Source organism: Nematostella vectensis, chromosome 9 (assembly GCF_932526225.1).
Source record: "Nematostella vectensis chromosome 9, jaNemVect1.1, whole genome shotgun sequence".
NCBI lineage: Eukaryota > Metazoa > Cnidaria > Anthozoa > Actiniaria > Edwardsiidae > Nematostella > Nematostella vectensis.
In genome coordinates, this window is record NC_064042.1 from 4,134,602 (window position 1) to 4,159,313 (window position 24,712).

Consider the following 24,712-nt stretch of genomic DNA (forward strand, 5'->3'; position numbering starts at 1 on the left):
AACACTATCTACCATCTACTTTTCTTAGCTAAGTGAATCCAGTCTTTAGTATAGTACTCTGCTTCATTGAGTTAAAAACTGCACAAACCTACTCAAAGTTGCTTTACAATGAATGACCTGAAAAAGTAGCCAAGGCGAGTTAAACAACTCCGGCAGCCGCGTAGGCAGGATTTTTAACAGGAGGGGGCCCAAAAGGGACTTTTAAGGAATTTTCTCCTGTATTTTAGATAATGTCTCACACATTTACTGTATTTTTGGCTGCTAAAAGGGGGGCCCTAGGCCACCCCCTGGCTACGCCCCTGTCCGGTGGACCGAGTCTAGGCCGTGTAAATAGATTGACTTTTAATTTTACGTGTAAGCAGGAGTCCCATAGTTTCTTTTGTGTCTTTACGCAGTAAACTTTATTTGTTATATAAGTTAATTCCTTACTACTAATATTTCTGTCACTCTTGTTCTGTGTAAACTAATAATAAACAAACAAACAACAAAACAGAAAGGAACACGGTGTTCCATGAATTGTAAAACGTGTGTAGCGCGGGACAAACACCTCCGGCCTCTCCCGGGGTTACAAGATAGTGAAAATTTTAAAATCACCAGAAAAAGAGTACTAAGGCACTTTCAATGTATTCTATGTATGTATGTATGCATGTATAAATGTGTTATGTACCGTCCTGTCCCAAGACCTTCAAGCTCTTAAGAGGCCGTCACTAGTCACAAATCTTTTTACTGCACAAGACATTAGATATAGACAACCTCCATCTGGAGATTTCACCAAACGTTTACCTTAACAAGGTATCAGCTCTTCTTGCTCGGCAAGGACTGCAATGGAAATGCAAGATTTACCATTAATTTAACCTCCCTCATTCGCAGGAATTTAACGAAGTCATTCCGGGGCTCATTCCGGAGGGTTACCTTCACATCGAGGATGCTCCACCTCGCGAATCATTGTGTGCCCTGATTGGACCAGAAGGACTTTGCCGCACCACTCACCAGATCAACAGATGGGGGAGGGGAATCTCTTAGTTATGCAAAAAATAGTTTAGACGGGGGTTTTGTAGTCACTGAAATAATAAGGACGTTTATGGTTGACGCTAATCCTTTTGGCATCTTGGTGTGTCCAGCGAATTATAAGCATTAGCTAAAGTACCGCCTCAGAAGGTCTTTACAATCGTGTGAGAATCTAACGCGACAGGAGTATGAGGGCTGCATAGCTACTTTTGGTGACCAGGGCACCAATAAAGATTGGGCGAAAGGCAAATTAGAAAGAACTTCGAGGAGGGAGATGAAGACAGGGAGGGGAAAATGGGTTCTAATGATTAGAGTAGTGGTAAGGACGCACGAATTAATGTGGGAATGACGAAGAAAAGTGATTTTATTGTAAGTTATCAATTATGTTTCAAGTAACCGGGTTAAGAATTGATTACAACAATAAGCGTGCCGTGCGGGGTGCAAATAACGTCAAATATAATTCTCAAAATATATAATGTAAGCGGTTACTAGGAAGCTAGCCCATGTAAGCTTATTGCCGTGGTTATACTAGGACGCCAACTGAGGTTTAGTCTCTGTTAACTGAATCCTGATTGGTCCTGGTTGACGCTCGATAGGATACCTTGATTGCGTTTCCAAAGATAACTTAGCAGCAATAAGAAGAGTCTATAGAATTCGGGGGTTTCTACTGAAACGGCATTAAAAACATATTTCTTGATTGTTCCTGGTATACTTTACCGCGTGATAATAGCGAGGGATATTGTTGATATATCCATCTTTGTAAGTGATTACAAGGATCTGCGGGACTATCTTACGCGCTAGTGGTATTTATAGAGCCCACCCGTTGATCACACAGATCCGCGATATGAGCATCCTACGCACTAGTAACTCTACTGCCTACCCGCTGATAACATGGATCCGCGATATGAGCATTTCACGCGCTAATAACTCTACTGCCTACCCTTTGATCACACGGATCCGCGATATGATCATCTTATGCGCTAATAACTCTACTGCCTACCCTTTGATCACACGGATCCGCGATATGAGCATTTCACGCGCTAATAACTTTACTGCCTACCCTTTGATCACATGGATACTCGATTTCACGCGCTAATAACTCTACTGCCTACCCTTTGATCACATGGATCCGCGATATGAGCATCTTATGCGCTAGTGACTCTACTGCCTACCTGCTGATAACATGGATCTGTGGTTTTAGCTCTGTTCAACTCCTGGTACTCACTCCCTCTTATGTCTGTAGCTACTCCCCTCTCGTCCCTACCACCAGGCCTGGCCGCAATGCGTGTCCCAGGATGCAGTGGGGCGTACTGCGCATTCTCGCTGTGTTGTGCCGTCGCCTGTAAAGTTTGGTACACTTCATGTGGTAAACCTCGTTTTCTTGTGTTCTCGTAACCTGGCTCGCCTTTATCACCTGTGCCGTTCCTTGCTCTCCTCGCGAGGGGATTCTGTCTACTCATTCTCGTGCTATCGACGCTATCGTACTGGCGATTGGCTGGCACATGCTGATCACGTGATGCATGTCTATTCATAGCTTCATACTGGGTGACATTGCCCTCTTGCGTTACATCCTCGTATTGAGGGACATTGCTCCTTTGCGTTACATCCTCGTATTGCGTGACGTTTCTACGGTTGGGTGGTTGTGTTTGTGCATTATTCACTGATTCGTATTGTGGAATGGGGTCAGGGTTTTGTCCCCTATTTTCCAATGGGGCGAACTCATAGTCTCCCATCCCTGGCATTACATGTTGGTCTTGGTTGGCGTTTTCTTGCATCGCCACATTCTTAAGAACAAGCATAAATTATGTTTAAAGTGTTTTTTCACTTTTAAAAAGCTCACTACTTGGACATAACACAGTATATTTTTTTAGGAAAAGTATTACCTGGAATCCATAGTAGCCTGGGTTATCAGCTTCAGATCTGTGGGAGAAAGGTACTGGAATTCAAGATCAAGAGTATAAAGCGCTGTTATTTAACGAAGTTTTTATACCTTTCTCTCTTTGCTGTTAGACCTGTGAAAAAAAGCAGCATCTTTAAAGTAAATCTTTTAAGTTATCGTAACAGAAGTTTAACAGATCTAACCGACTTACCTGCCCTCTTCAGCACCGCGATGTAGACAATCAGACCAAAGATGACCAAGAACAAGATGGCGACCAGCACAGCGAGACTAACAATGGTTGAATTCTGATCATTTACCTCGACAGCTGGATCAAAAGAAAGAACGTCGATGTTACGACTACACCAGAACATGTACCTGTACCTATTATCACACCTATAGCTCTCCTATAGATCATGATGGTCAATTGACTAGCATATGCACCTGTAAGGGTGGTACTGATGATCACATGACTAGCACGCTTATCTGTGGTGTTGGTACTGATGGTCATGCGACTAGCACACGTACCTGTGGGTGTGGTCCTGATGTAGACCGTGTCACGCCTCGTGTCTCCCCGCACCGACACGGTGACCTCCACCTCGTACAGAGTGTCAGGCTCAAGATCATCCAACACGCACGATAGCGAGGCTGGACTACTGACACCTGATGACGTCACCCAGTCACGTGACGCTCCAGCTAGAGGTCTAGCGCGCATCGTACACTGCGCATTACGAGTTGCGTTTGACCACGTGACTTTGAGGCTGCTGGATGCCGGCATGACGTCACTTAGCTGTGGTAAGGACTCCGCTATGGAAGATAAAATTATTTGTCATCTGAGGACGTTTTATTTGGTGATTATGATGATGTTTAGATGTGGGATAGTAATATGCTGTGACGTGTCAAGTTTCCACCTCTATTGAACACGATAAAACCTTTTAGACTAGCTAAATGTCATAATTATTGTAATGATAATCGTTTTTCTCTTACGTAGTTGTATTTTGACGCTTGCTGGCTCTATTGCAATCCCGTATCTCGGCGCATTTTCTACGAGCGCATGTTTGAGTAGTACAAAGGGATCCGCGATGTTTGCCGTAAGAACCAGAGATACATATACGAGTACACTCCCTGACCTGAAAGATTTTAGAATAACCAAGAAGTGTAGGATTTACAATTTGTGTCATGGACTGGTCGCTGTTGTTGATTCTTACCCGTAACCCAAGAAGATTTCTTTCAGACACGTGGTATCAATGCTCTCCCTGACCTTCAAGAGAGAAAAGCGTCATGGATTATGTTGAAGCTTATAACATTACACTGCAAAAGAGGACACAGCCTCCCGCCAACCACCCCCCCACACACACACACACACACACACACAAGATGTTAATAAACATAAGAAATTGACCATTAAGGGCGTGGCTGTATCAACGCCCCTTATATCCAAATCATAAGAAAATTAACTATACCTCCTCCCCAAATAATCCAAGACCTGCAAGGACCTTGTATGCGCGCGAATGTTTCTCAACTGTATGATGAAAAATAATTTACCAAATTTTCAATGTTGCTTTTCACTTGTTTGCTTGGAGGGTACTGGACATTCGTTATCCTAAAACTTCCATTACTTGTGTGCTCAGAGCCTGCTGGAACTGCAACGAAAAATATTGTTTTCAAGAATATTGATAATATATGTTACGATAAATATACGATGTTTAGGGTACTTGTTCTTCCTCACCCCCTCCCCTCCCCCCACCGCCCCTTCTTACCGACGGTGAACTTGTGCTGAGATCCAGGAAAACCTTCCGCGTTGCATTCCACCTCTATTTCGTCTAGACTTGCCAATTTCACTTCGTAGGTGACTTTAGTTTCTGTTGTACTGGTAATTTTTGATTGTATGCTTTTGCCGTCATTCATGCAAACGATGTCTGGAGGAGGGGTCTTGTTAGTTTCAATGGTGATACTGACAGCCGGTGACGTTATACATTTGAGGGAATACCTCTCCATGTTGGCATCTAGGTATTAAAAGAAAGGGAGAGAGATGCAGCATGCAGAAAGAGAGGGTCTCTGCAGACAGTGAACGAACTGACACGGTCTATTTACGACTTTTTAATCTGTTGCCTTCACTAATTGTCGCTTTCAGGTTTATCTACGTTTTGTGTACTATTGCAATGAAAAACAAAAAAAAAGTTATCTTTAAAGGCGTTAGTAAGAGGGAGGGACCAGGGGCCCCTTCTAGCAGCATGGAAATGGCGTCTTATGGCCTTTTTAACCCCTTTAAAAAGCACTAATAAATCTGAAAGCAGGTTATGGTTGACATGCAAAGGGAAATAAGAATCTACAATTAATATAATACTAACATGTAACCGTAATATTGACTCTTTCGCTTTGCTTGGTGTTGCAGGCACTTTCCGCGAGGCAGCTGTAAGAACCGGTATCATTCAACGACCCGCTAAATATAAGACTTCTATTGCTGCTAAACCATTCGCTGTTCTTGTACCAAGTGATGCTGACAGGTCTAACCACATTAGTTGTACACTCCAAGGTAAAGGGAACTCCTCTTTTTACCATTGGAGCTGAAATATTGACGAACTCTATTTTTTCTAAAAAGGTAAAATAAGTGTATAAATTAATAAGTATGTTTTAGCATTAGTAAATACTAGATATAGCAAACAATAGTCGATACATTTTCAATAAACACTCAAAAATAAGCCTTGGATTCCGTACCTTGCATATCAATACTGAATGTGTTCTTCTGACCAATTCCTGCTGTGTTATTCGGCACACAAGTGTATTCATGCGTTCCTAAAGTGTTTAACGTCAAGTTGAATACCCCATTTGACTTCTCTATCAAAAGGGTCTTGTTGACGAAAAGCGAGTAGTGGACGTCATCTGGTTCACCCCTCGCTGTGCAGTTAAAATAAACGCTGGTCCCCAGACAGTAAGAGCTTTCCAGACGTGTTAGGCTTGTTTTCTCTGGTTTATCTGAAACAGGCAAAAAACAAACCTCGGGTTTTGAGCATAATAATATTAGGCTATTTCCCTTAACTATAGCCTTTTAATTCCACCCTCCTGTGAAACGCCTCTCCACTCCCCCCAAACACCCCATCCCGTCCTTATGAATAAATAAGGTAAAGAAAAGTTATAAATAAGGTAAAAATAAATAAAGTAAATGTACTGGCAACAAACAAGGAAGAGGGCATAAAGACCATGACAAAATCAAATCTGAACCTTTGACAAACTATTTTTGGTTAATAAATTGAATCAAGTATGCTGCTTGCTATGTTTCTTTTGCAACTCACAGATAACAGTGATACTCGTTGTTCTTGTATAAGCTGGACACTCGTTGCCGTTGTTCACGGTGCATGTGTAGGTTCCCCCATCTCTTCTCCTGATAGGACTGAACGTGTAGCTCCCAGTGTTGGTCAGCACAGAGCCGTTTGGGTGGAAAATCGCAACTCTTAACGGCGCTGTACCAGATGCGATGCATCGCATTGTTACATCGGATCCTTCGACTTCGATTTGTGGCGAGGTAAAGCTTGTTATTCGTGGCGGATCTGAGGTAAACAAAAAGTTGTTTCCGCAAAAAGAAAGACACGTTTTGCATGTATGCGAGGATTATTCTGGTACATTCTATTGATGACAGCGTATAGTGTCAGTGTTGCTTTTATTTGGGGTATAGAAAAAGCTATTTTGTTGCAAAGGTAGCATCCTCTAACGTTTCACTCGAGAGAAAAATAACCCCTGGGGAACAGAAAGGAACGAACTTGACAAAAAAATCGAGGCCTATGGTGAGCTGTGATTGGTCGACCTCCCGAGGTCGCCCAATCACAGGCGCGCTTCCCCAACAATGCACCAAATATTTACATAGTTGGTATGTGTTGGCTAGAGATCAAATATGGCTTCAAGCGTGAATAACTTCTTATATATTCGAAGGGCTCATTCCCGACATCATTTCAGCGGTAAAAAACACGTTTAGAGCGTCTTCTTTGAAGCCAGAACAGCTTTTGGTCCTAAAGGGGTTTTACAAACGACAGGATGTTTTTGCTCGACTACCTACAGGGTTTGGAAAGAGTTTGATATTTCCACAGGCAGCCCAAGGCTACTGTCAGTGGTTTATAAATAATGTATGGGGGAATTTATTTGTTAGCGAAAAAAATTCTTTATCGTGAAAAATACAAATTTAGACAATGTAATATTGTGTTTGAGTCTTCTTTATTTCAATTTTGCCGATCGAATGTCAGTAGAGCGAGTTTGAAGCCCGCCCCGAATTGTTTTTCTTACTATGTATAAAAATAGGAAAGGCTGGGGACTCCATCAGCTAACGGCCACCACACAACTACTTCGAGGCCCGATAAAACTCGCAAAAGTCGACGGGCCGCCAATCCAGCGCCAAAACACTTTGAAAACATACCTTAGCTTTCAATTGAACCGAGTCTCATGTCACCGATTTGCGAATTTCACTATATTTTTTCCACTTTTTACCGCCGACTGTCGAATTCACCATCTGTGCCAACAGGTCCTGTGCGCTTTCTGACCGAGGGGCTCTAGGAACGAGGCACTGCTCGGAAATTCAAACTTCGAGGAGTCGTCAATGCGACAACGGCCGACATTCTAGTCAAGGGAATAGTGAGGATCGTGCTCGGTGGAAGTCCCGAGTCATTCGGCATTGAAGCGGTGAATTCTTTTACTTGGCACCAAAGTTTAAGCTTAGTGGATCCTTGGCTTGGAAAATGTGCAATTAAAGTCCGTAAAACCATCTTTTGTGATACATTTCTTTCAGTAATCGAGGAGAGTTGTTCTCCAAGCAAATGCGATCCGAATAGCTTGTGCATTTTTTTTTATCTGAGACTGTTTCCCCGCAAACGCGGCAATAATTCCCGATTACCTTACATTTGCGACTAGAGAAGGATAACCAATTTTTCTTTCGTAAATTACGAAAGATCGAGCTGGCGAAATGGCAAAATATATCTAAACGCTTAAGATTCCCCACAGTGATTTGCCTCCAAGAAAGACATGTTTAATCCCCAAGGGACCCAGGCGCCGTGACGGCTTTTTTGCCAAGTTCGTTCCTCACTGTTCCCCAGGGGTTATTTTTCTCGCGAGTGAAACGTTAGAGGAAAAACCCCTGGGTTTCCGAGGATGCAAAGGTAGAAAAGATGTCATATTATAAAGATTCACGATAGAAAATACCTTTGACAGCGAACAAGCCGCTCTTGTTTTCTCCATCTCCCACCTCGTTACTGGGAACACACTTGAAGATACTCAAGCCAGAAGCGTTAAGACTAATGACAAATTTTCCGTTCATATTTGAGGCAAGTGCCGTATCATTGCGATACAGAGTGTAATTGATGTTGTTTGGGTTAGCCAACGCTGAGCAATTTAACGAGACAACATCCCTGACACAGCCGATATGCTCATTTGGTATTAATTTGGTGTTTTCTGGTTTATCTACAAAGCAATATTAACGTGATGAGGCAAAACCTTCAATCTGATGAAGAGTACAGGAATGCGAAAAGAAAAGACAAACGATGACATTTTTCCTTTAGCCTGTTATCTAAAGGACATTATGTGGATCAAGTTTATCCTCAAAACAAATTTTTAAAAACACGTCCTCAATCCACAACTTTTTTTTTTAATTTTAAAAACTCCAATAGCCGCTATTCTCTTAACACGTTAACATTCGGCGGAATTAGGTATTGTCTTGTGAATAATGTATTACTGATCAACATAGGGAGAACTTCCGTGTACCAATAAATGTAATAGCATTATACTTACATCTCACAGCGAGTGTCGCATCCATGGTGTGATTCCGCCCACATCCGTCAGTAGCCACGCACGTGTAGACCCCTGACATGTCGCGGTGCACCATGGGAATGGTGTAGGACGGTCTGTGTGCTACGGTGCGCCCCTGAGGGCCGATCCATGTGAAGGTCGGTGGAGGAGTACCATCAGCTGAACACGTCAGGTTCACTTGGTCACGCTCGGTCACGGTAGGACTCGGTGGGAAAATGACAACACTGCTGGGTGGAACTAAAAAATAACGCATAAAAATAATATATTCCCATTGTCGAAGCAAATTGTATTCAACAGATCGGAACATAGACGAATTGCTTATTATTATTTTATTTTCACTGACCACTGCCCCCTTTTCACCCTTTGCAAAAGAGCTCCAATCAGTAAATCACAAGAGATTAAACACGAGGTTCCGCTATAAAAGGGAAAGCTCCTCCCACCCCCGGGCTCAAGAACAATCAGTTATCAATCAGCCGTCAATCAGTCAACATACCAGGACAATTGATCTGAGCGCTATATTCGAATTTCATATTCTAAACAAAAATAAATATCATTCCTAGAGTTGTCTATCTAAAAATGTTTTTATCTATCGTAAAATAATGCTATACCAAGCTGTGTGCGCTTAAAAATACAAGCATTTTCATCAGAGCGCGAGAATAATTTATGCAGGTGCGTAGATTATGGATAGCGCAAAATTTAAAATTTTGCACCGAAAACGTAAGTGGACAGCAAATAACTAATTCATCAACCTCTTAACACAGCTGTCCTGTTACCTGTGCAAAAATAGTTTTATTCAAGCCGACTTAGGCTCATATATAAGCAATATTTTACAGGAGACTAATAATTTGTGACCGCTAGCGTGGCAGTGTTCTGATTATAATTGCAAATTTGAGCTCGGGGATGGGAGGAGCTTTCCCTTTTATAGCGGAACCTCGTGTTTAAGTTATAAAACACCACAGTTTTGTTGAACTACTTGCGTGACGCAAGCAAATTCGATACACTGTAAATTAGCATACTTGGTCTACTTGAAAAACATATATGTATGAATTATGGAAGGACAATTCATGGTTTTGCAAATTCTTTTGAGTAGCTAGTGTTTACGAAAATTACTTTAAATGATGGGACAAAGTAAATTGTTATACAGGCAATCAGCACATCAGCAAATCTCCAAAGGAGCGAATCCTTTTTTTTCTTTTTTGTCTCTGTTTTCACACGAATATAAAATACCGCGGCCATCCGTAACGTTGGCAGAGGCATTCATGTAAGGAATTGCATGACGAGCTTTTTAAAGGCTCTTTTGTACTCTAGTTACTCATAGTCATAGCCAAATTTGTTACATTTAAAAATGCTTTTGCTTTATGCTAGTATACCCCTGTTACTTGTAACATCGATCTGAATCAATGCACTTATCTTACCCTGCACTTTGAGTAGAGTGTCTGATGGAGGCTGCCCAACGAGGTAGTTCTTTGAGTTTACATTACATCGTATTTCGTAGGTGCCGAATTCATCCTCGCTGTTGTTAACCTTCAGTGTAAACACCACATTATACACAGGTGATGAACCCGAGTACGATGCCGACATTACTCGATCACTGAACGCTGAGTCTTTTCCTGAAGTCGTAGAATACATCTCGACCGATGATCCACCAGCTACAGCCTGTTGCAAGATAGACACAGCTCCAATCTCTTCCCCAGAGTTCAGAGTCACTTTCCATGTCAGTGTGGCGTTCTCGCCATCGTTGAAGCAGACGGACGTGTTGTACTGCCACTGCCAATTAGCAGATGACGCGTCTGTTGGATAGGTGGACATATTACATTAATGAAGATCTATCCAAATAGATAGTATAAAGAAGCCAATGGACTGTTGGGTTTCCTTTGATATGTGTTGTATGTACTGCCATGTACCGCTGTAATCGCTGACGATATGAAGAAAGACCATCGACACGTAATCCTAATAATTATATTTCTGACAGATGGCAAGCCTATTCGCGATTGGGGTTTAATTTACCTGTTGAAGCTATAAACAGGCAAACCAAGGCACAAGCAAGGAATGCAATTGAACCCATCTTTCTAAACCCTCTGAGGCTTAACAGGAAGCAAATACTGTAGACTTGCTCCAAGTCGACATCAAAGTCAGTAATCGAGCGAAGCGAGATTAAATCAGCGATCGACTGGCTCCTAACCTAATTTTTTTAACGACTTTGAGAAAGTCTACAAATGCTGCAGCATAATTTTTGGCATAATTCCGACCCTATGGAGGAGGGGTTGCTTGAATGCCCACTTAAGTTGTTTAGGCTAATTTGAGCCATCCAAACGAGGGTATAGAAGATACAAGACAAGTGTGCGGGAGCGCTTTTGCAGATGGTGGTAAAGTGAAACGAGATTTGGCCAATTTAGTCCAGTCAATATGTGGTTTCAGGTGGAACTTATTGCAATAGAATTTCTCTCAACGGATTTTGAACAAGTGATACAACCTAGTTAACATACTAAAAGTCCCCAAAAATCCCTTTGGTGGAACATCCTGAAATTTGCGACAACAACGCAGATTTATGTTTTTAGAACGATATTTCGGCAGGCCAATACCTGCCTTCTTCAGGTTATAAATGAGTTACAATGGCATGTTATGTTAGGTCAGCACTCGTTCACACGGTTCAGAAAGATGGTCATTAGACTAAAGTAATCAGCATATTTACATTATAGTCAAGTCTCAAACGGTCGTACGCTCGTACGGGCAAGGCAAAAATCGAGGCATACGAGACTACTACAACTAGTAGATTTTGCAGTGGTCGCAATGATCCTTCGGACGAACTGGTAACTTGCTTATCCCGGGGATAGGAATTTTTCAGTAGAGAAATATCAAACTTGTGTCATTTTACCTGGAGAATTTATCTAAATGTAATCATTTTAAAGCGATCTTCCGGTTTTTTAAGCTTATGGGTACCTTTTTATATGAATAACAGTCACGGGGGGGGGATGGGGGGGGGGGGCGTGGTATTTGCATAAAGCATTTTATTTTTCCTATGGGAGGACAGGGTTCATTATCACCCTGGAGTTTTATCATCTGAGACCAAAAAAGCAATTAGTCTAGAAATAAATATTTTACCATCCCTTGTACTATTTCAAAAGTGCAGGGGAGAGCGGTAAAAACTCAAGAAGGAAATACATTTTTTGCAGGGGTTCAAGCTAACTCCTTCAGGAAATTCAGTCAACTTCTCTTGCTATATTTTCCCGGTGGGTGACGGTGAGGGGGGTGGGGGGGGGGGGGTGAGGGGAGGACTCACAAATAAAAATCTCTCGCGTGCTCAGCCCGAAAACATTTACCCATAAAAGATAGTAAAATGGGTGTGGCTTTTTCTCAACAAGGATAGCACATTTAGTAGAGCACATAAGAACATAATTATCAAGTGCTTTCTTTTTCAAATTCTTTTGAGATTTTTTAATCCAAATATGGCATATATCCAGACAATTTACCAGTTGCTTAAAAAATGTGGCCGAATATCATTTTGATAAAACGGTCCAAATAAAACTTAATCAGTCTAATAAATTTTATTTTAATCAGTGCGATGTTATTTAAGACTGGGAAGCAAGAGCAAAAAGCATCAAAGGTATGTGCAGCAGACTACTGTACATGCTTTGATAAGCCCCTCCTAGAGTTTTTAATAAGCCTGCCTCTCTGATAGGCCCCCCTTTACTCACTCTAAATTTTCTGCAACAAAAATACTTGGCAAAAGATGGTCTTAAATGCTTAGTTTTTTCAGTCTTAAGCGGTAATTGTGCATATGCCTTTTTATATCAGGTTTTGTTCATGTTTTAATTGAAAAAGAGATGATTGTACTACTGCATCATGTGTACAAAAAAAGGTTTAAATAAGCCTCCCATCTTGAATACACCCCTTCTTTAATACCCCTCCCTCCTCTACAAATTCCATAATTAAGTAAGCCCCCTCCTTCTTAAACACGAGGTTCCGCTATAAAAGGGAAAGCTCCTCCCACCCCCGGGCTCAAGAACAATCAGTTATCAATCAGCCGTCAATGAGTCAACATGTCAGGACAATTGATCTGAGCGCAAAATTCGGATTTCATATTCTAAACCAAAATAAATACCATTCATAGAGTTGTCCATCTAAAAATGTTTCTATCTATCATAAAATAATGCTATACCAAGCTGTGTGCGCTCTAAAATACGAGCATTTCTATCACACCGCTAAAATAATTTATGCAGGTGCGCTAGATAATGGGTAGCGCAAAATTTATGTCAAAAACATAATTGCAAAACCCAACCTAGGTATATAGGTAAACCATCGATTTCGCAGTTATGTCAATAACATAATTGCAAAACGCGACCTAGGTATGTAGGTAAACCTTCCATTTCGCAGTAATGTCAATAACATAATTGCAAAACCCGACCTAGGTAAATAGATGAACCTTCAATTTCGCAATTATGTCATAAACATAATTGCAAAATAAACCTCGGTATATAGCACGATTCTATATTTTGCAATAATCTTTTTTATTCCGAGAAACATAATCGCAAAAATGTACCATTCTCTATAGAAGAAGTTAACTGCAAAATTCGCATATATGAGTACACCCCCATTCCGGCAGGCGTTCTGAACTGAAGTCTGTACAAAATAGCAAATATTTTTCATTGTAATATCTTTATTGACTTCCAGTAACTTCCAAGGATGAACCAAGACAATCACACAGCATCTGAGAATAGTATAAAGCAAGGGTAGAGTTTATTTTCTGTGATTTGTCTCCTGTACAAACAGGTATGTGTACCTAATAAAGACGGCTGTCAAGAAAATCGGGTGTTATTTGAGCTCGACATGGGGTTGCGTTCGGCTTCATTATAATTCAGGAATTTGATTCCTCCATTTTTTTATTTGCTGAATCGAAATAAAAAACACCAATCTTTGCTCAAAGTGCAAAATTCATGTACCATCGGATTTATAAGCCCCTAATTTAGACTATGTCCTAGTCGACATTTTTTATTGACATGTTTAGACAGCAATAAAATATACTTTTTTGCCGGAAAAAGTAAAGAAACCACTCGATTTATACCTTGTCAACTCCTTTTTAAGGATCTGTATCGCTATTTTTAATTCCGCGTATATTTAAAGAATATTTTGCGATTTTTTACGAAAGGTGAAAAGTGCCCCCAAATCGGCGATTTTATAGGCAAAATCGTAAATTCGGAATTTCTCGATTTTTAGTACACGCAACACTGTATTTGTTTGGCTCCGAATCCATCCTCGCTGTTGTTATCCTTCAGTGTAAACACTATATCATACACAGGAGATGAACCCCACAATGTTAACGACATTACTCAATCACTGGAAGCTGAGCCCTTTCCCGAAGTTATAGTATACATCCGACTCAATGTTCCACCCTGCTGCTGCCAGATAGACACGGCTCCAACTTCGTCCCCCGAGTTCAGTGTCACTCTCCACGACAGTGTGGCGTTCTCGCCATTGTTGAAGCAGACGGACGTGCTTTACTGCCATTGCCAAGTAGTAGCGGATGATGCGCATCTGGAGGATGAGAAAATGTGAACGTGTTACATGAATGAATCTTCCAAATAATTATAGTATAAAGAAGCCAATGGACTGTGGGGTCGTTGCTTTGATGTGTGTTGTACCACCAAGTGCCACTGTTAGCTTCTGACGACATGAAGAAAGGGCATGTACGGAATCCTAATGACTGCATATCTGACACATGACAAAAAGCCGATGTGCAAATGGAGTTTGATTTACCTGTTGAAGTTATAATCTGGCAAACCAAGGCACCAACAAGGAATACCAGATTAATTGAACCCATCGAAGTAGATATTTTTCTAAAGACTCTTGGGGGATCAATAGGAAGTAAAAACTACAGCTAAGTGTTTTGCATAAATTTTACATATCCTTTAGAAATATGGATGCTTGAAAAGTTGAATGCCCTTATGAGTTGTTTAGGCTAAAAAGAGCCAGCCCAGCATGCTTAAATACCGTATACAATTATCAGTTAAAGTAGGATCCTTGTCATCAGTATAAGTGTATGTTTGCCATTCTTGAAGATGACGGGCATATGTATATGTCAGTGCCATTGTATATGCTGTACGTTCTTGAGAGATTGTACGAATTTTATAGCCAAATTCCTAATTGGAGGGGAATTCTCCAAAAAAGAAGACGGGGGAAATCATCTTCCTATCTTTTTGGGTATATAATGTCGAGCAATCGCTATCCTTAGTGTATAAAATTATATATGAATCGCAGTGTATAAACTGTAATTCCTTAGGGGGTGTTTGAGGATTTTTTCACTTCTGCTATCTCTTATGGTATAAAATTTTCAAGCAAATGCTATTCCTTAAGATATGTTTAACGGTTATTTTTAAATCAACGCCCCTTTTTAATGAACGCCCCCCACTCAAACCCCATCTTTAAAACAAACGACATAGGAATTTTTCCGATTCTGCTATCTGTTAGAGTTAATATATAGATTTAGGCACTGCCTAAAAGCGGAGCCAGCATTGAACACCTTTTGTGTTGACTGATTGAGGTATTTTGGGGGGATCTAGAATCCTGCTCTTTACTGAGATTTATTTATTGTACCAACCAAATGGATCCAGGCCTTATTCAATAATTTAAATTATGCAGTACATCAAAGTTAACAAACACAATTCCTGGTGTGAATATAGCTGTCAAAGTTGTCAAGAGTCTAATGGTAAATTCTTGTGTCCCATCATAGAAGTTTATAAATAATTTTTTTTAATCAAAACAATACTCCGACAAGTTTTGCCCTTGTGCAGAATAGGTCGTGGATGTAACAGCATTCCACAGATTTGAAATAATATATTTAGATTGTTTAGATGCCATACTGTAATTTTTATGTATTGATTTAGTGGCGATTCTCTCCTTCATTGGACCGAATATTCAGAAAAATGTCTGGAAATTGAAATCCAAAAATATATCTTCTTTCATGCATTACATATTGGTGCACCCACCATTTACCATATAGTGGCCTTAATGTTGGTGGCCTACTCCAAAATGAATGCAATGAAGAAAAAACAAATTGATTTTGGAAGCAAATCCTAAAAAAAAACATCTAAGGCATCACTGACAGTGCTAAAATGCTAACTTCTAATTTCAAACCAAACCCTTTCATTGATCTATGTTTGGGGTAGAGAGGAAGGAAAGAATATCAATTGACTAAAAAATAGTCGACGGGGGAGGAGATATAAAAGGAATTGAGTCAACTTGAAAGGTTTGTTGAAAAAATTATAACAGTAATGAAAATAATTTGATTGAACATTTCTTAACATTTCCCCTTTCCCATTATCTTAACCCTTTCATCACCACAGGCCTCTAAAGAGGCCATGTCTATGCTATTCAAGCTATGTGAACAGAATTCTATTATTGAAAAAGAACAAGGTTGTTGCTAGTGTTATAAAGTTTAAGTATCTTGCCCTAAAAAAAACCCTTTCCTTAATAAAAGTTTCATTAATGTACATTTGTAAAGCTACATTCTGACAAGCTTTGTCCTTGCGAAGAACAAGTAATGGATGAAACAGGATTTCAAAGATAGAATATAGTGTCAGACACAATTTTAGATAAGATGCAATACTGAAGTTTTAATGTACCATTTTAAGTGGTGATTTTCCATCCCCATGGGAATTAATATCTACAAATATACATCCAGTAATGCATTATATTTTGGTGTTTTTAGAAACCCTGGATCCAACCATTCCAATGAAATAAATCTAAACCTTTAAAATAAATGTAATGGAAAAGGAAAGGAAATCCTAAAAAAAAGATATAAGTGAAAGTACTAAATGAAAATTTCTAATTTAAAAATCAAATCTGCTTATTAATTTATTTTTGGTGTAGAGGGGAAATAGCAAAGAGCATCAATTGCATAAAAATAGTCAACATGGAGAAGGAAAGGAAGAAATATGACTCTTCTTTAAATGTTTCAAAAGAAAATATAATAACAATAATGAGATAATTATATTCAGTACTTTCCTAAAATATCCCCTTTCCCATTATCTTTAGGTGAATAGAAAACTGTTTTCGTTACAGATTTATTATTTAAAAAGCAAAATTATGTTTTTAGTTTTATATAATATAAGTATCTGTTCTAAAAAAAACCTATTGAGTGTGTACTGCTGAATCACATAGTAATGCCCTAGTCATTTGAGCCCCCTCCCTTATGGTCCTGGGGAAGTCAGGGGTTAATGTAGGGTTTTAGATTACTTTTTAACCAGAATATATCAAGAGGGGTGTTGGTATTGACTGTTTTTGACTCTTAACTTGGAAACAGGCTTTTATTAAAGTCTAATCCCCCACCCTTTCCTGGGACCATGTGTGTGGGGGTATAAAATGACTAGTGAATAAAAACTCCCTACTGTCTTTCAGACATGTCTTTCAAGACATGATTTTCAATTCTTATGTCTTCCAGTCTTTAGCATTCATCTTGGCCCTCAGGTAGTCCCTGGTTCATAAAAGAGTAACATTTCTTTCAAAACAATCTTTTCATCAAGACATTTATAATCTGACTAATTTCCACAAATATTTGAAAAAGTAATAATAAACACATGAGATGTAAGATGCAGACAATAACAATAAATATTGGCAACAGGGGTTGAATTTTGTTTTGTTTTTATCCTCGGTAAGGAAAATTTCTCTTGTAAGTTGAAAAAGTTGTTGTATCTTCTAAGGATATGTATCTTCTTAGGACTAAGAGCACAGGATATAAAGACAAGAACGGTCTTTTTTACCAGTATATGACAAATGCAACACGATATTGGTTAGCCTTTATGAAATATTTCAACAGAATCAAGAATAAAGATAGAACAAAGAATGTCAAAACAAAAGGTGTTATGCTCATTCTCAAAAAAAGTCCTTCGATCACACCCAAAGTTCTAACTATTATGGGTAAGAATTGCTGTTGACCAAACGCAAAGTGGTATCCCTGTTTCTAGAGTCTCCCCCGGGGTCGACGCAACTCCTTTTGCCATCCACTATATCCACTAAATTGTCAAAATTAGCTATCGCGACTCCCCTGAACGTTCGTGGGATAAGAACCAATGGAGTTTGGGTGGACCAAGGTAGTTTGCTTGAGAGGCAAAGTGGGGAGGAACGTAGAGGAGAGAGGAGAAGACAGAGGGGAGGGGCTGGACAGACAAGAGCAGTGGTAAGGACGCAAGAAGCGATATGGGAATTTAAGCACGAACGAAATAAATGAAATTTGTTTATAATATTTTATTATTATGTTTCAAATAACCGGGTTTAGGATTGATAACAAAAAGCGTGTGAAATACAAAAATCGTAAAATACCATTCGCAAAATAGTTTATGTTAGTAGTAAAACAGTGTAATAGTTATTTTTTGGGGTTCTCTAACCACTTGTAACGAATTCTTTTATCATATAAACTATGACCACTTAGCTGGGGGGGGGGGGGGTACCAGTTTGACTTCTTCGCTGTTACAACTGCTTTATACGGTGTGTACAAGACGATTTACAAGTAGATATTAAGATGATCTTAAGAATAATAATTTGAGGTATCATATCAACCCCCTTTGTATCTCCCTAAGACGGGGAGCCCAAACGGAGAACCTTCACTGACACCCCGAAAAGCATTTAGTTTCGTTTGGATAAGGTTTTTAGCCTATGGGTGGCGACCTTCCTACGTAGGTGTGCCAGTGACTTACCCTTGGACTGCCGTGACCTACGTAATAATTACATGGTTATTATTGACTACGGAGGTAACACACTATTAACGCATTATTAACTCCCGGCACAAATTGGCGGTAAATTGTTTAAAATTACAAAGTTATAAAAATAGCGAAACCCATCACCTTGCGTTAATTTCCCGCGTGACAAGTACTAGCGTATCCCCGACACCCTGTTATAATTGTCCCGCGTGACACCACCCTATGAACCTCAAACAGTGCAAGGCGTGTTGTTTCGGGTCTACACAATAGGATACCTTGGATGGAATTCCAAAGACTACTACCAAGTATTCAGCCAATCCCAAGTTAAAGCGTCGGAAGATATTTGTGATACTGAGTAGCAATAGAAGCAGTTCGAGGGTTTCGTTTAGAACGGTCGTGTTTATCCTGATTGTTTCGGATATTTTACAGCGTGATGATAGCGATGATACCATGATAGACAGCATCGGGAATCCTTGAGGATTTCTCCAGTTCAGTGTGATTGGTAACATGCAGTTACACGGTAACAGATGTGACAATTATTCAGAAAAATGTCTGGAAATTGAAATCCAAAAATATATCTTCTTTCATGCATTACATATTGGTGCACCCACCATTTACCATATAGTGGCCTTAATGTTGGTGGCCTACTCCAAAATGAATGCAATGAAGAAAAAACAAATTGATTTTGGAAGCAAATCCTAAAAAAAAACATCTAAGGCATCACTGACAGTGCTAAAATGCTAACTTCTAATTTCAAACCAAACCCTTTCATTGATCTATGTTTGGGGTAGAGAGGAAGGAAAGAATATCAATTGACTAAAAAATAGTCGACGGGGGAGGAGATATAAAAGGAATTGAGTCAACTTGAAAGGTTTGTTGAAAAAATTATAACAGTAATGAAAATAATTTGATTGAACATTTCTTGACATTTCCCCTTTCCCATTATCTTAACCCTTTCATCACCACAGGCCTCTAAAGAGGCCATGTCTATGCTATTCAAGCTATGTGAACAGAATTCTATTATTGAAAAAGAACAAGGTTGTTGCTAGTGTTATAAAGTTTAAGTATCTTGCCCTAAAAAAAACCCTTTCCTTAATAAAAGTTTCATTAATGTACATTTGTAAAGCTACATTCTGACAAGCTTTGTCCTTGCGAAGAACAAGTAATGGATGAAACAGGATTTCAAAGATAGAATATAGTGTCAGACACAATTTTAGATAAGATGCAATACTGAAGTTTTAATGTACCATTTTAAGTGGTGATTTTCCATCCCCATGGGAATTAATATCTACAAATATACATCCAGTAATGCATTATATTTTGGTGTTTTTAGAAACCCTGGATCCAACCATTCCAATGAAATAAATCTAAACCTTTAAAATAAATGTAATGGAAAAGGAAAGGAAATCCTAAAAAAAAGATATAAGTGAAAGTACTAAATGAAAATTTCTAATTTAAAAATCAAATCTGCTTATTAATTTATTTTTGGTGTAGAGGGGAAATAGCAAAGAGCATCAATTGCATAAAAATAGTCAACATGGAGAAGGAAAGGAAGAAATATGACTCTTCTTTAAATGTTTCAAAAGAAAATATAATAACAATAATGAGATAATTATATTCAGTACTTTCCTAAAATATCCCCTTTCCCATTATCTTTAGGTGAATAGAAAACTGTTTTCGTTACAGATTTATTATTTAAAAAGCAAAATTATGTTTTTAGTTTTATATAATATAAGTATCTTGTTCTAAAAAAAAACCTATTGAGTGTGTACTGCTGAATCACATAGTAATGCCCTAGTCATTTGAGCCCCCTCCCTTATGGTCCTGGGGAAGTCAGGGGTTAATGTAGGGTTTTAGATTACTTTTTAACCAGAATATATCAAGAGGGGTGTTGGTATTGACTGTTTTTGACTCTTAACTTGGAAACAGGCTTTTATTAAAGTCTAATCCCCCACCCTTTCAGCAGTGGTAAGGACGCAAGAAGCGATATGGGAATTTAAGCACGAACGAAATAAATGAAATTTGTTTATAATATTTTATTATTATGTTTCAAATAACCGGGTTTAGGATTGATAACAAAAAGCGTGTGAAATACAAAAATCGTAAAATACCATTCGCAAAATAGTTTATGTTAGTAGTAAAACAGTGTAATAGTTATTTTTTGGGGTTCTCTAACCACTTGTAACGAATTCTTTTATCATATAAACTATGACCACTTAGCTGGGGGGGGGGGGGGGGGTACCAGTTTGACTTCTTCGCTGTTACAACTGCTTTATACGGTGTGTACAAGACGATTTACAAGTAGATATTAAGATGATCTTAAGAATAATAATTTGAGGTATCATATCAACCCCCTTTGTATCTCCCTAAGACGGGGAGCCCAAACGGAGAACCTTCACTGACACCCCGAAAAGCATTTAGTTTCGTTTGGATAAGGTTTTTAGCCTATGGGTGGCGACCTTCCTACGTAGGTGTGCCAGTGACTTACCCTTGGACTGCCGTGACCTACGTAACAATTACATGGTTATTATTGACTACGGAGGTAACACACTATTAACGCATTATTAACTCCCGGCACAAATTGGCGGTAAATTGTTTAAAATTACAAAGTTATAAAAATAGCGAAACCCATCACCTTGCGTTAATTTCCCGCGTGACAAGTACTAGCGTATCCCCGACACCCTGTTATAATTGTCCCGCGTGACACCACCCTATGAACCTCAAACTGTGCAAGGCGTGTTGTTTCGGGTCTACACAATAGGATACCTTGGATGGAATTCCAAAGACTACTACCCAGTATTCAGCCAATCCCAAGTTAAAGCGTCGGAAGATATTTGTGATACTGAGTAGCAATAGAAGCAGTTCGAGGGTTTCGTTTAGAACGGTCGTGTTTATCCTGATTGTTTCGGATATTTTACAGCGTGATGATAGCGATGATACCATGATAGACAGCATCGGGAATCCTTGAGGATTTCTCCAGTTCAGTGTGATTGGTAACATGCAGTTACACGGTAACAGATGTGACAATTGTGATATGGACCTCACGCGTTCGTAGCATTGTAGGGTAACAAAAATCTATTGGGGTATAATAATACGAGTTATGATGGTAATTCTAGTGACTAAAACGTTTGATAATATTAACCTGTATACGAGGTTTTTTCAGCTATAATAGCGCTGGTATTATCTTTGTACACGATTGCAAGGGTCTGTGGGACTATCTTACGCGCGAGTGGTATTTCTAGAGCCTACCCTTTGATCACACGGATCCTCGATATGAGCATCTTATGCGCTAGTGACTCTACTGCCTACCCTTTGATCACATGGATCCTCGTTTTGAGCATCTTATGCGCTAGTGACTCTACTGCCTACCCGTTGATCTCATGGATCCTCGATATGAGCATCCTACGCACTAGTGACTCTACTGCCTACCCTTTGATAACATGGATCCACGATATGAGCATCTTATGCGCTAGTAACTCTACTGCCTTCCCGCTGATAACATGGATCCGCGATATGGGCATCTTATGCGCTAGTGACTCTACTGCCTACCCTTTGATCACATGGGTCCGCGATATGAACAACTTATGCGCTAGTGACTCTACTGCCTACCCTTTGATCACATGGATCCGCGATATAGAGCATCTTATGCGCTAGTAACTCTACTGCCTACCCTTTGATCACATGGATCCTCGATATGAGCATTTCACGCGCTAATAACTCTACTGCCTACCCTTTGATCACATCGATCCGCGATATGAGCATCTTATGCGCTAGTAACTCTACTGCCTACCCTTTGATCACATGGATCCTCGATATGAGCATTTCACGCGCTAATGACTCTACTGCCTACCCTTTGATCACATGGATCCGCGATATGAGCATCTTATGCGCTAGTGACTCTACTGCCTATCCTTTGATCACATGGATCCTCGATATGAGCATCTTATGCGCTAGTAACTCTACTGCCTACCCTTTGATCACATGGATCCTCGATATGAGCATTTCACGCGCTAATAACTCTACTGCCTACCCTTTGATCACATCGATCCGCGATATGAGCATCTTATGCGCTAGTAACTCTACTGCCTATCCTTTGACAACATGGATCCTCGATATGAGCATTTCACGCGCTAATGACTCTACTGCCTACCCTTTGATCACATGGATCCGCGATATGAGCATCTTATGCGCTAGTGACTCTACTGCCTATCCTTTGATCACATGGATCCTCGATATGAGCATCTTATGCGCTAGTAACTCTACTGCCTACCCTTTGATCACACGGATCCTCGATATTAGCATCTTATGCGCTAGTAACTCTACTGCCTACCCTTTGATCACACGGATCCTCGATAAGAGCATCCTACGCACTAGTGACTTTACTGCCTACCCGTTGATCACACGGATTCTCGATATGAGCATTTCACGCGCTAGTAACTCTACTGCCTACCCTTTGATCACATGGATCCGCGATATGAGCATCTTATGAGCTAGTGACTCTACTGCCTACCCGTTGATAACATGGATCCGTGGCTTTAGTCCTGTGCAACTCCTGGTACTCACTCCCTCTTATGTCTGAGCCTACACCCCTCACGTCCCTAACACCAGGCCTGGCCGCAATGCGTGTCCCAGGATGCAGTGGGGCATACTGCGCATTCTCGCTGTGTTGTGTCGTCGCCTGTAAAGATTGGTACACTTCACGTGGTAAACCTTGTTTTCTTGTGTTCTCATAACCTGGCTCGCCTTGATCACCTGTGCCGTTCCTTGCTCTCGTCGCGAGGGGATTCTCTCTACTCATTCTCGTGCTATCGACGCTATCGTACTGGCGATTGTCTGACACGTGCTGATCCCGTGACGGGTTGTTTATAGCTTCATACTGAGTGACATTGCCCCCTTTCGTTACATCATCGTATTGCGTGACGTTTCTACGGTTGGGTGTTCGTACTGGTGCATTATTCACTGGTTCGTATTGTGGAATGGGGTCAGGGATGGGTCCCTTATTTTCCGATGGGGCGACCTTATAGTCTCCCATCTCTGGAGTTGTGTGCTGGTCTTGGTTCGCATTTTCTCGCATTGCCACATTCTGAAGAATAATAGATTGTTTATAACATTGTTTATTGGTACCTCACTTCTTAAGATGTAATATGAACTCCAGAAGAAAGAGAAATAAATGTTTACCTGGAATCCAGAGTAGCCTGGGTTATCAGCTTCAGGTCTGTGGGGAAAAGGTTATGTTAACTCAAAAACAAGAATATGTAACGACAGCTGGAGAGTATCAAGTTTTTCATACCTTCTTTTCCTTGTTGTAAGACCTGCAAAACAAGAAAAGAAAAAAACTTCATTACATATTATTATTGAAATGAGTAATCAAAATGCAGAAAAGCTGTTTCTTAGCGTTGTTAATAACATATTTAGGCTACATTTACTGCTGTTGAGCCGTGAACGCTTTCCCACAAATGACAAATTCAACAATGTTTATTACTCGGTAGTAGTTCATTTAAGCTTGACTTATAGGATCAATAAAAACAACAACTGAAATATATGCATTTTTAAAATATACTAGGAATCTAGTACGGCAGATAATTAGATAATGTGTAAAAAAGTCTGACTCGGATACCTTTGCTTTAGACACCCCCGCAAGTACCAGACAAAGGGCACAGGACGATTTTATCTTTTATTAGGTATAGATACATATTCTTTACTGTTTCAGAACGCCAAAAGACCACATTTGACTTCGCGGCGACAACGTTTTGGCTTTGCGGCGATCGCTCAAATAGTTGTCGCCGCGAAGCTCGGATCTCTGGTAACCAGGGTAGGGGAGGTCAAACAAGTCTTGGGGTTTCTCCTGGGGGGGTCAACAAAGTTTTGATGTTGACAAAAGGGGGGGGGTTGTACAGAAAACTCAAGTGGAGTGGGGCTGAATACCGACCCCCCCCCCCTCGGCCATAAATAATGAAAACTCTTTTAGTACTACTTCGAGGATGGCTGAAATGTTACATATAACATAAACATATCTGACGGACTTACCTGCCCTCTTCAGCACCACGATGTAGACAATCAGACCAAAGATAACCAAGAACAAGATGGCGACCAGCACAGCGAGACCAACAATGGTTGAGTTCTGATCATTTACCTCGACAGCTGGAGCAAAGTGTAATATAGACCGTATAAGATACATAAAGTAGAGGTGTAAAATGTGACGTAGCGATATTACTCTCCTACTGGTGTCTAATCACGTGACAAACTCGTGGATCTGAAAGGAGCTATTCTGGTAGTCACTTGACAAGAACTCGTGCCTAGCCCTGATGATCAACTGAAAAGCACACGGTGGGGATGGTACTTATGATCA

General features: G+C 40.1%; 2 protein-coding genes across 2 annotated transcripts in view; both read right to left on the reverse strand.

The window, feature by feature from the left end:
* Window positions 1-2,153: 2,153 nt before the first annotated feature.
* Window positions 2,154-10,480, reverse strand: LOC125572203 (hemicentin-1-like). The gene is made up of 15 exons (XM_048732368.1): window positions 10,087-10,480; window positions 8,654-8,908; window positions 8,069-8,326; window positions 6,178-6,432; window positions 5,603-5,860; window positions 5,236-5,478; window positions 4,645-4,890; window positions 4,430-4,527; window positions 4,093-4,145; window positions 3,872-4,014; window positions 3,413-3,691; window positions 3,099-3,212; window positions 2,999-3,020; window positions 2,892-2,928; window positions 2,154-2,792 (listed from the first exon to the last, which is right to left on the reverse strand). The coding sequence occupies exons 1-15, from the start codon at window positions 10,478-10,480 to the stop codon at window positions 2,154-2,156; spliced, it is 3,294 nt and encodes a 1,097-aa protein (XP_048588325.1).
* Window positions 10,481-20,384: 9,904 nt separating this feature from the next.
* LOC116621537 overlaps window positions 20,385-24,712 on the reverse strand; it is a 53,270-nt gene continuing 48,942 nt past the window's right edge. Inside the window, exons 10-13 of the mRNA XM_048732369.1 lie at window positions 24,391-24,504; window positions 23,654-23,675; window positions 23,542-23,578; window positions 20,385-23,446 (exon numbers count right to left, since the gene is read on the reverse strand). Of these exons, the coding sequence (XP_048588326.1) occupies window positions 22,847-23,446; window positions 23,542-23,578; window positions 23,654-23,675; window positions 24,391-24,504 (773 nt within the window). The 3' untranslated portion in view covers window positions 20,385-22,846. The remainder of the gene's footprint in view (window positions 23,447-23,541; window positions 23,579-23,653; window positions 23,676-24,390; window positions 24,505-24,712) is intronic.

Bases quoted from the DNA above. Each gene is read 5' to 3' on its own strand.
- LOC125572203 (XM_048732368.1), bottom strand. From the start codon at position 10,480: ATGTCCACCTATCCAACAGACGCGTCATCTGCTAATTGGCAGTGGCAG. The intron at 2,929-2,998 runs GTATAAAAACTT...TTTCTCCCACAG, and splicing joins CTAACAGCAAAGAGAGAAAG to ATCTGAAGCTGATAACCCAG. The intron at 2,793-2,891 runs GTAATACTTTTC...CTTGTTCTTAAG, and splicing joins CAGGCTACTATGGATTCCAG to AATGTGGCGATGCAAGAAAA.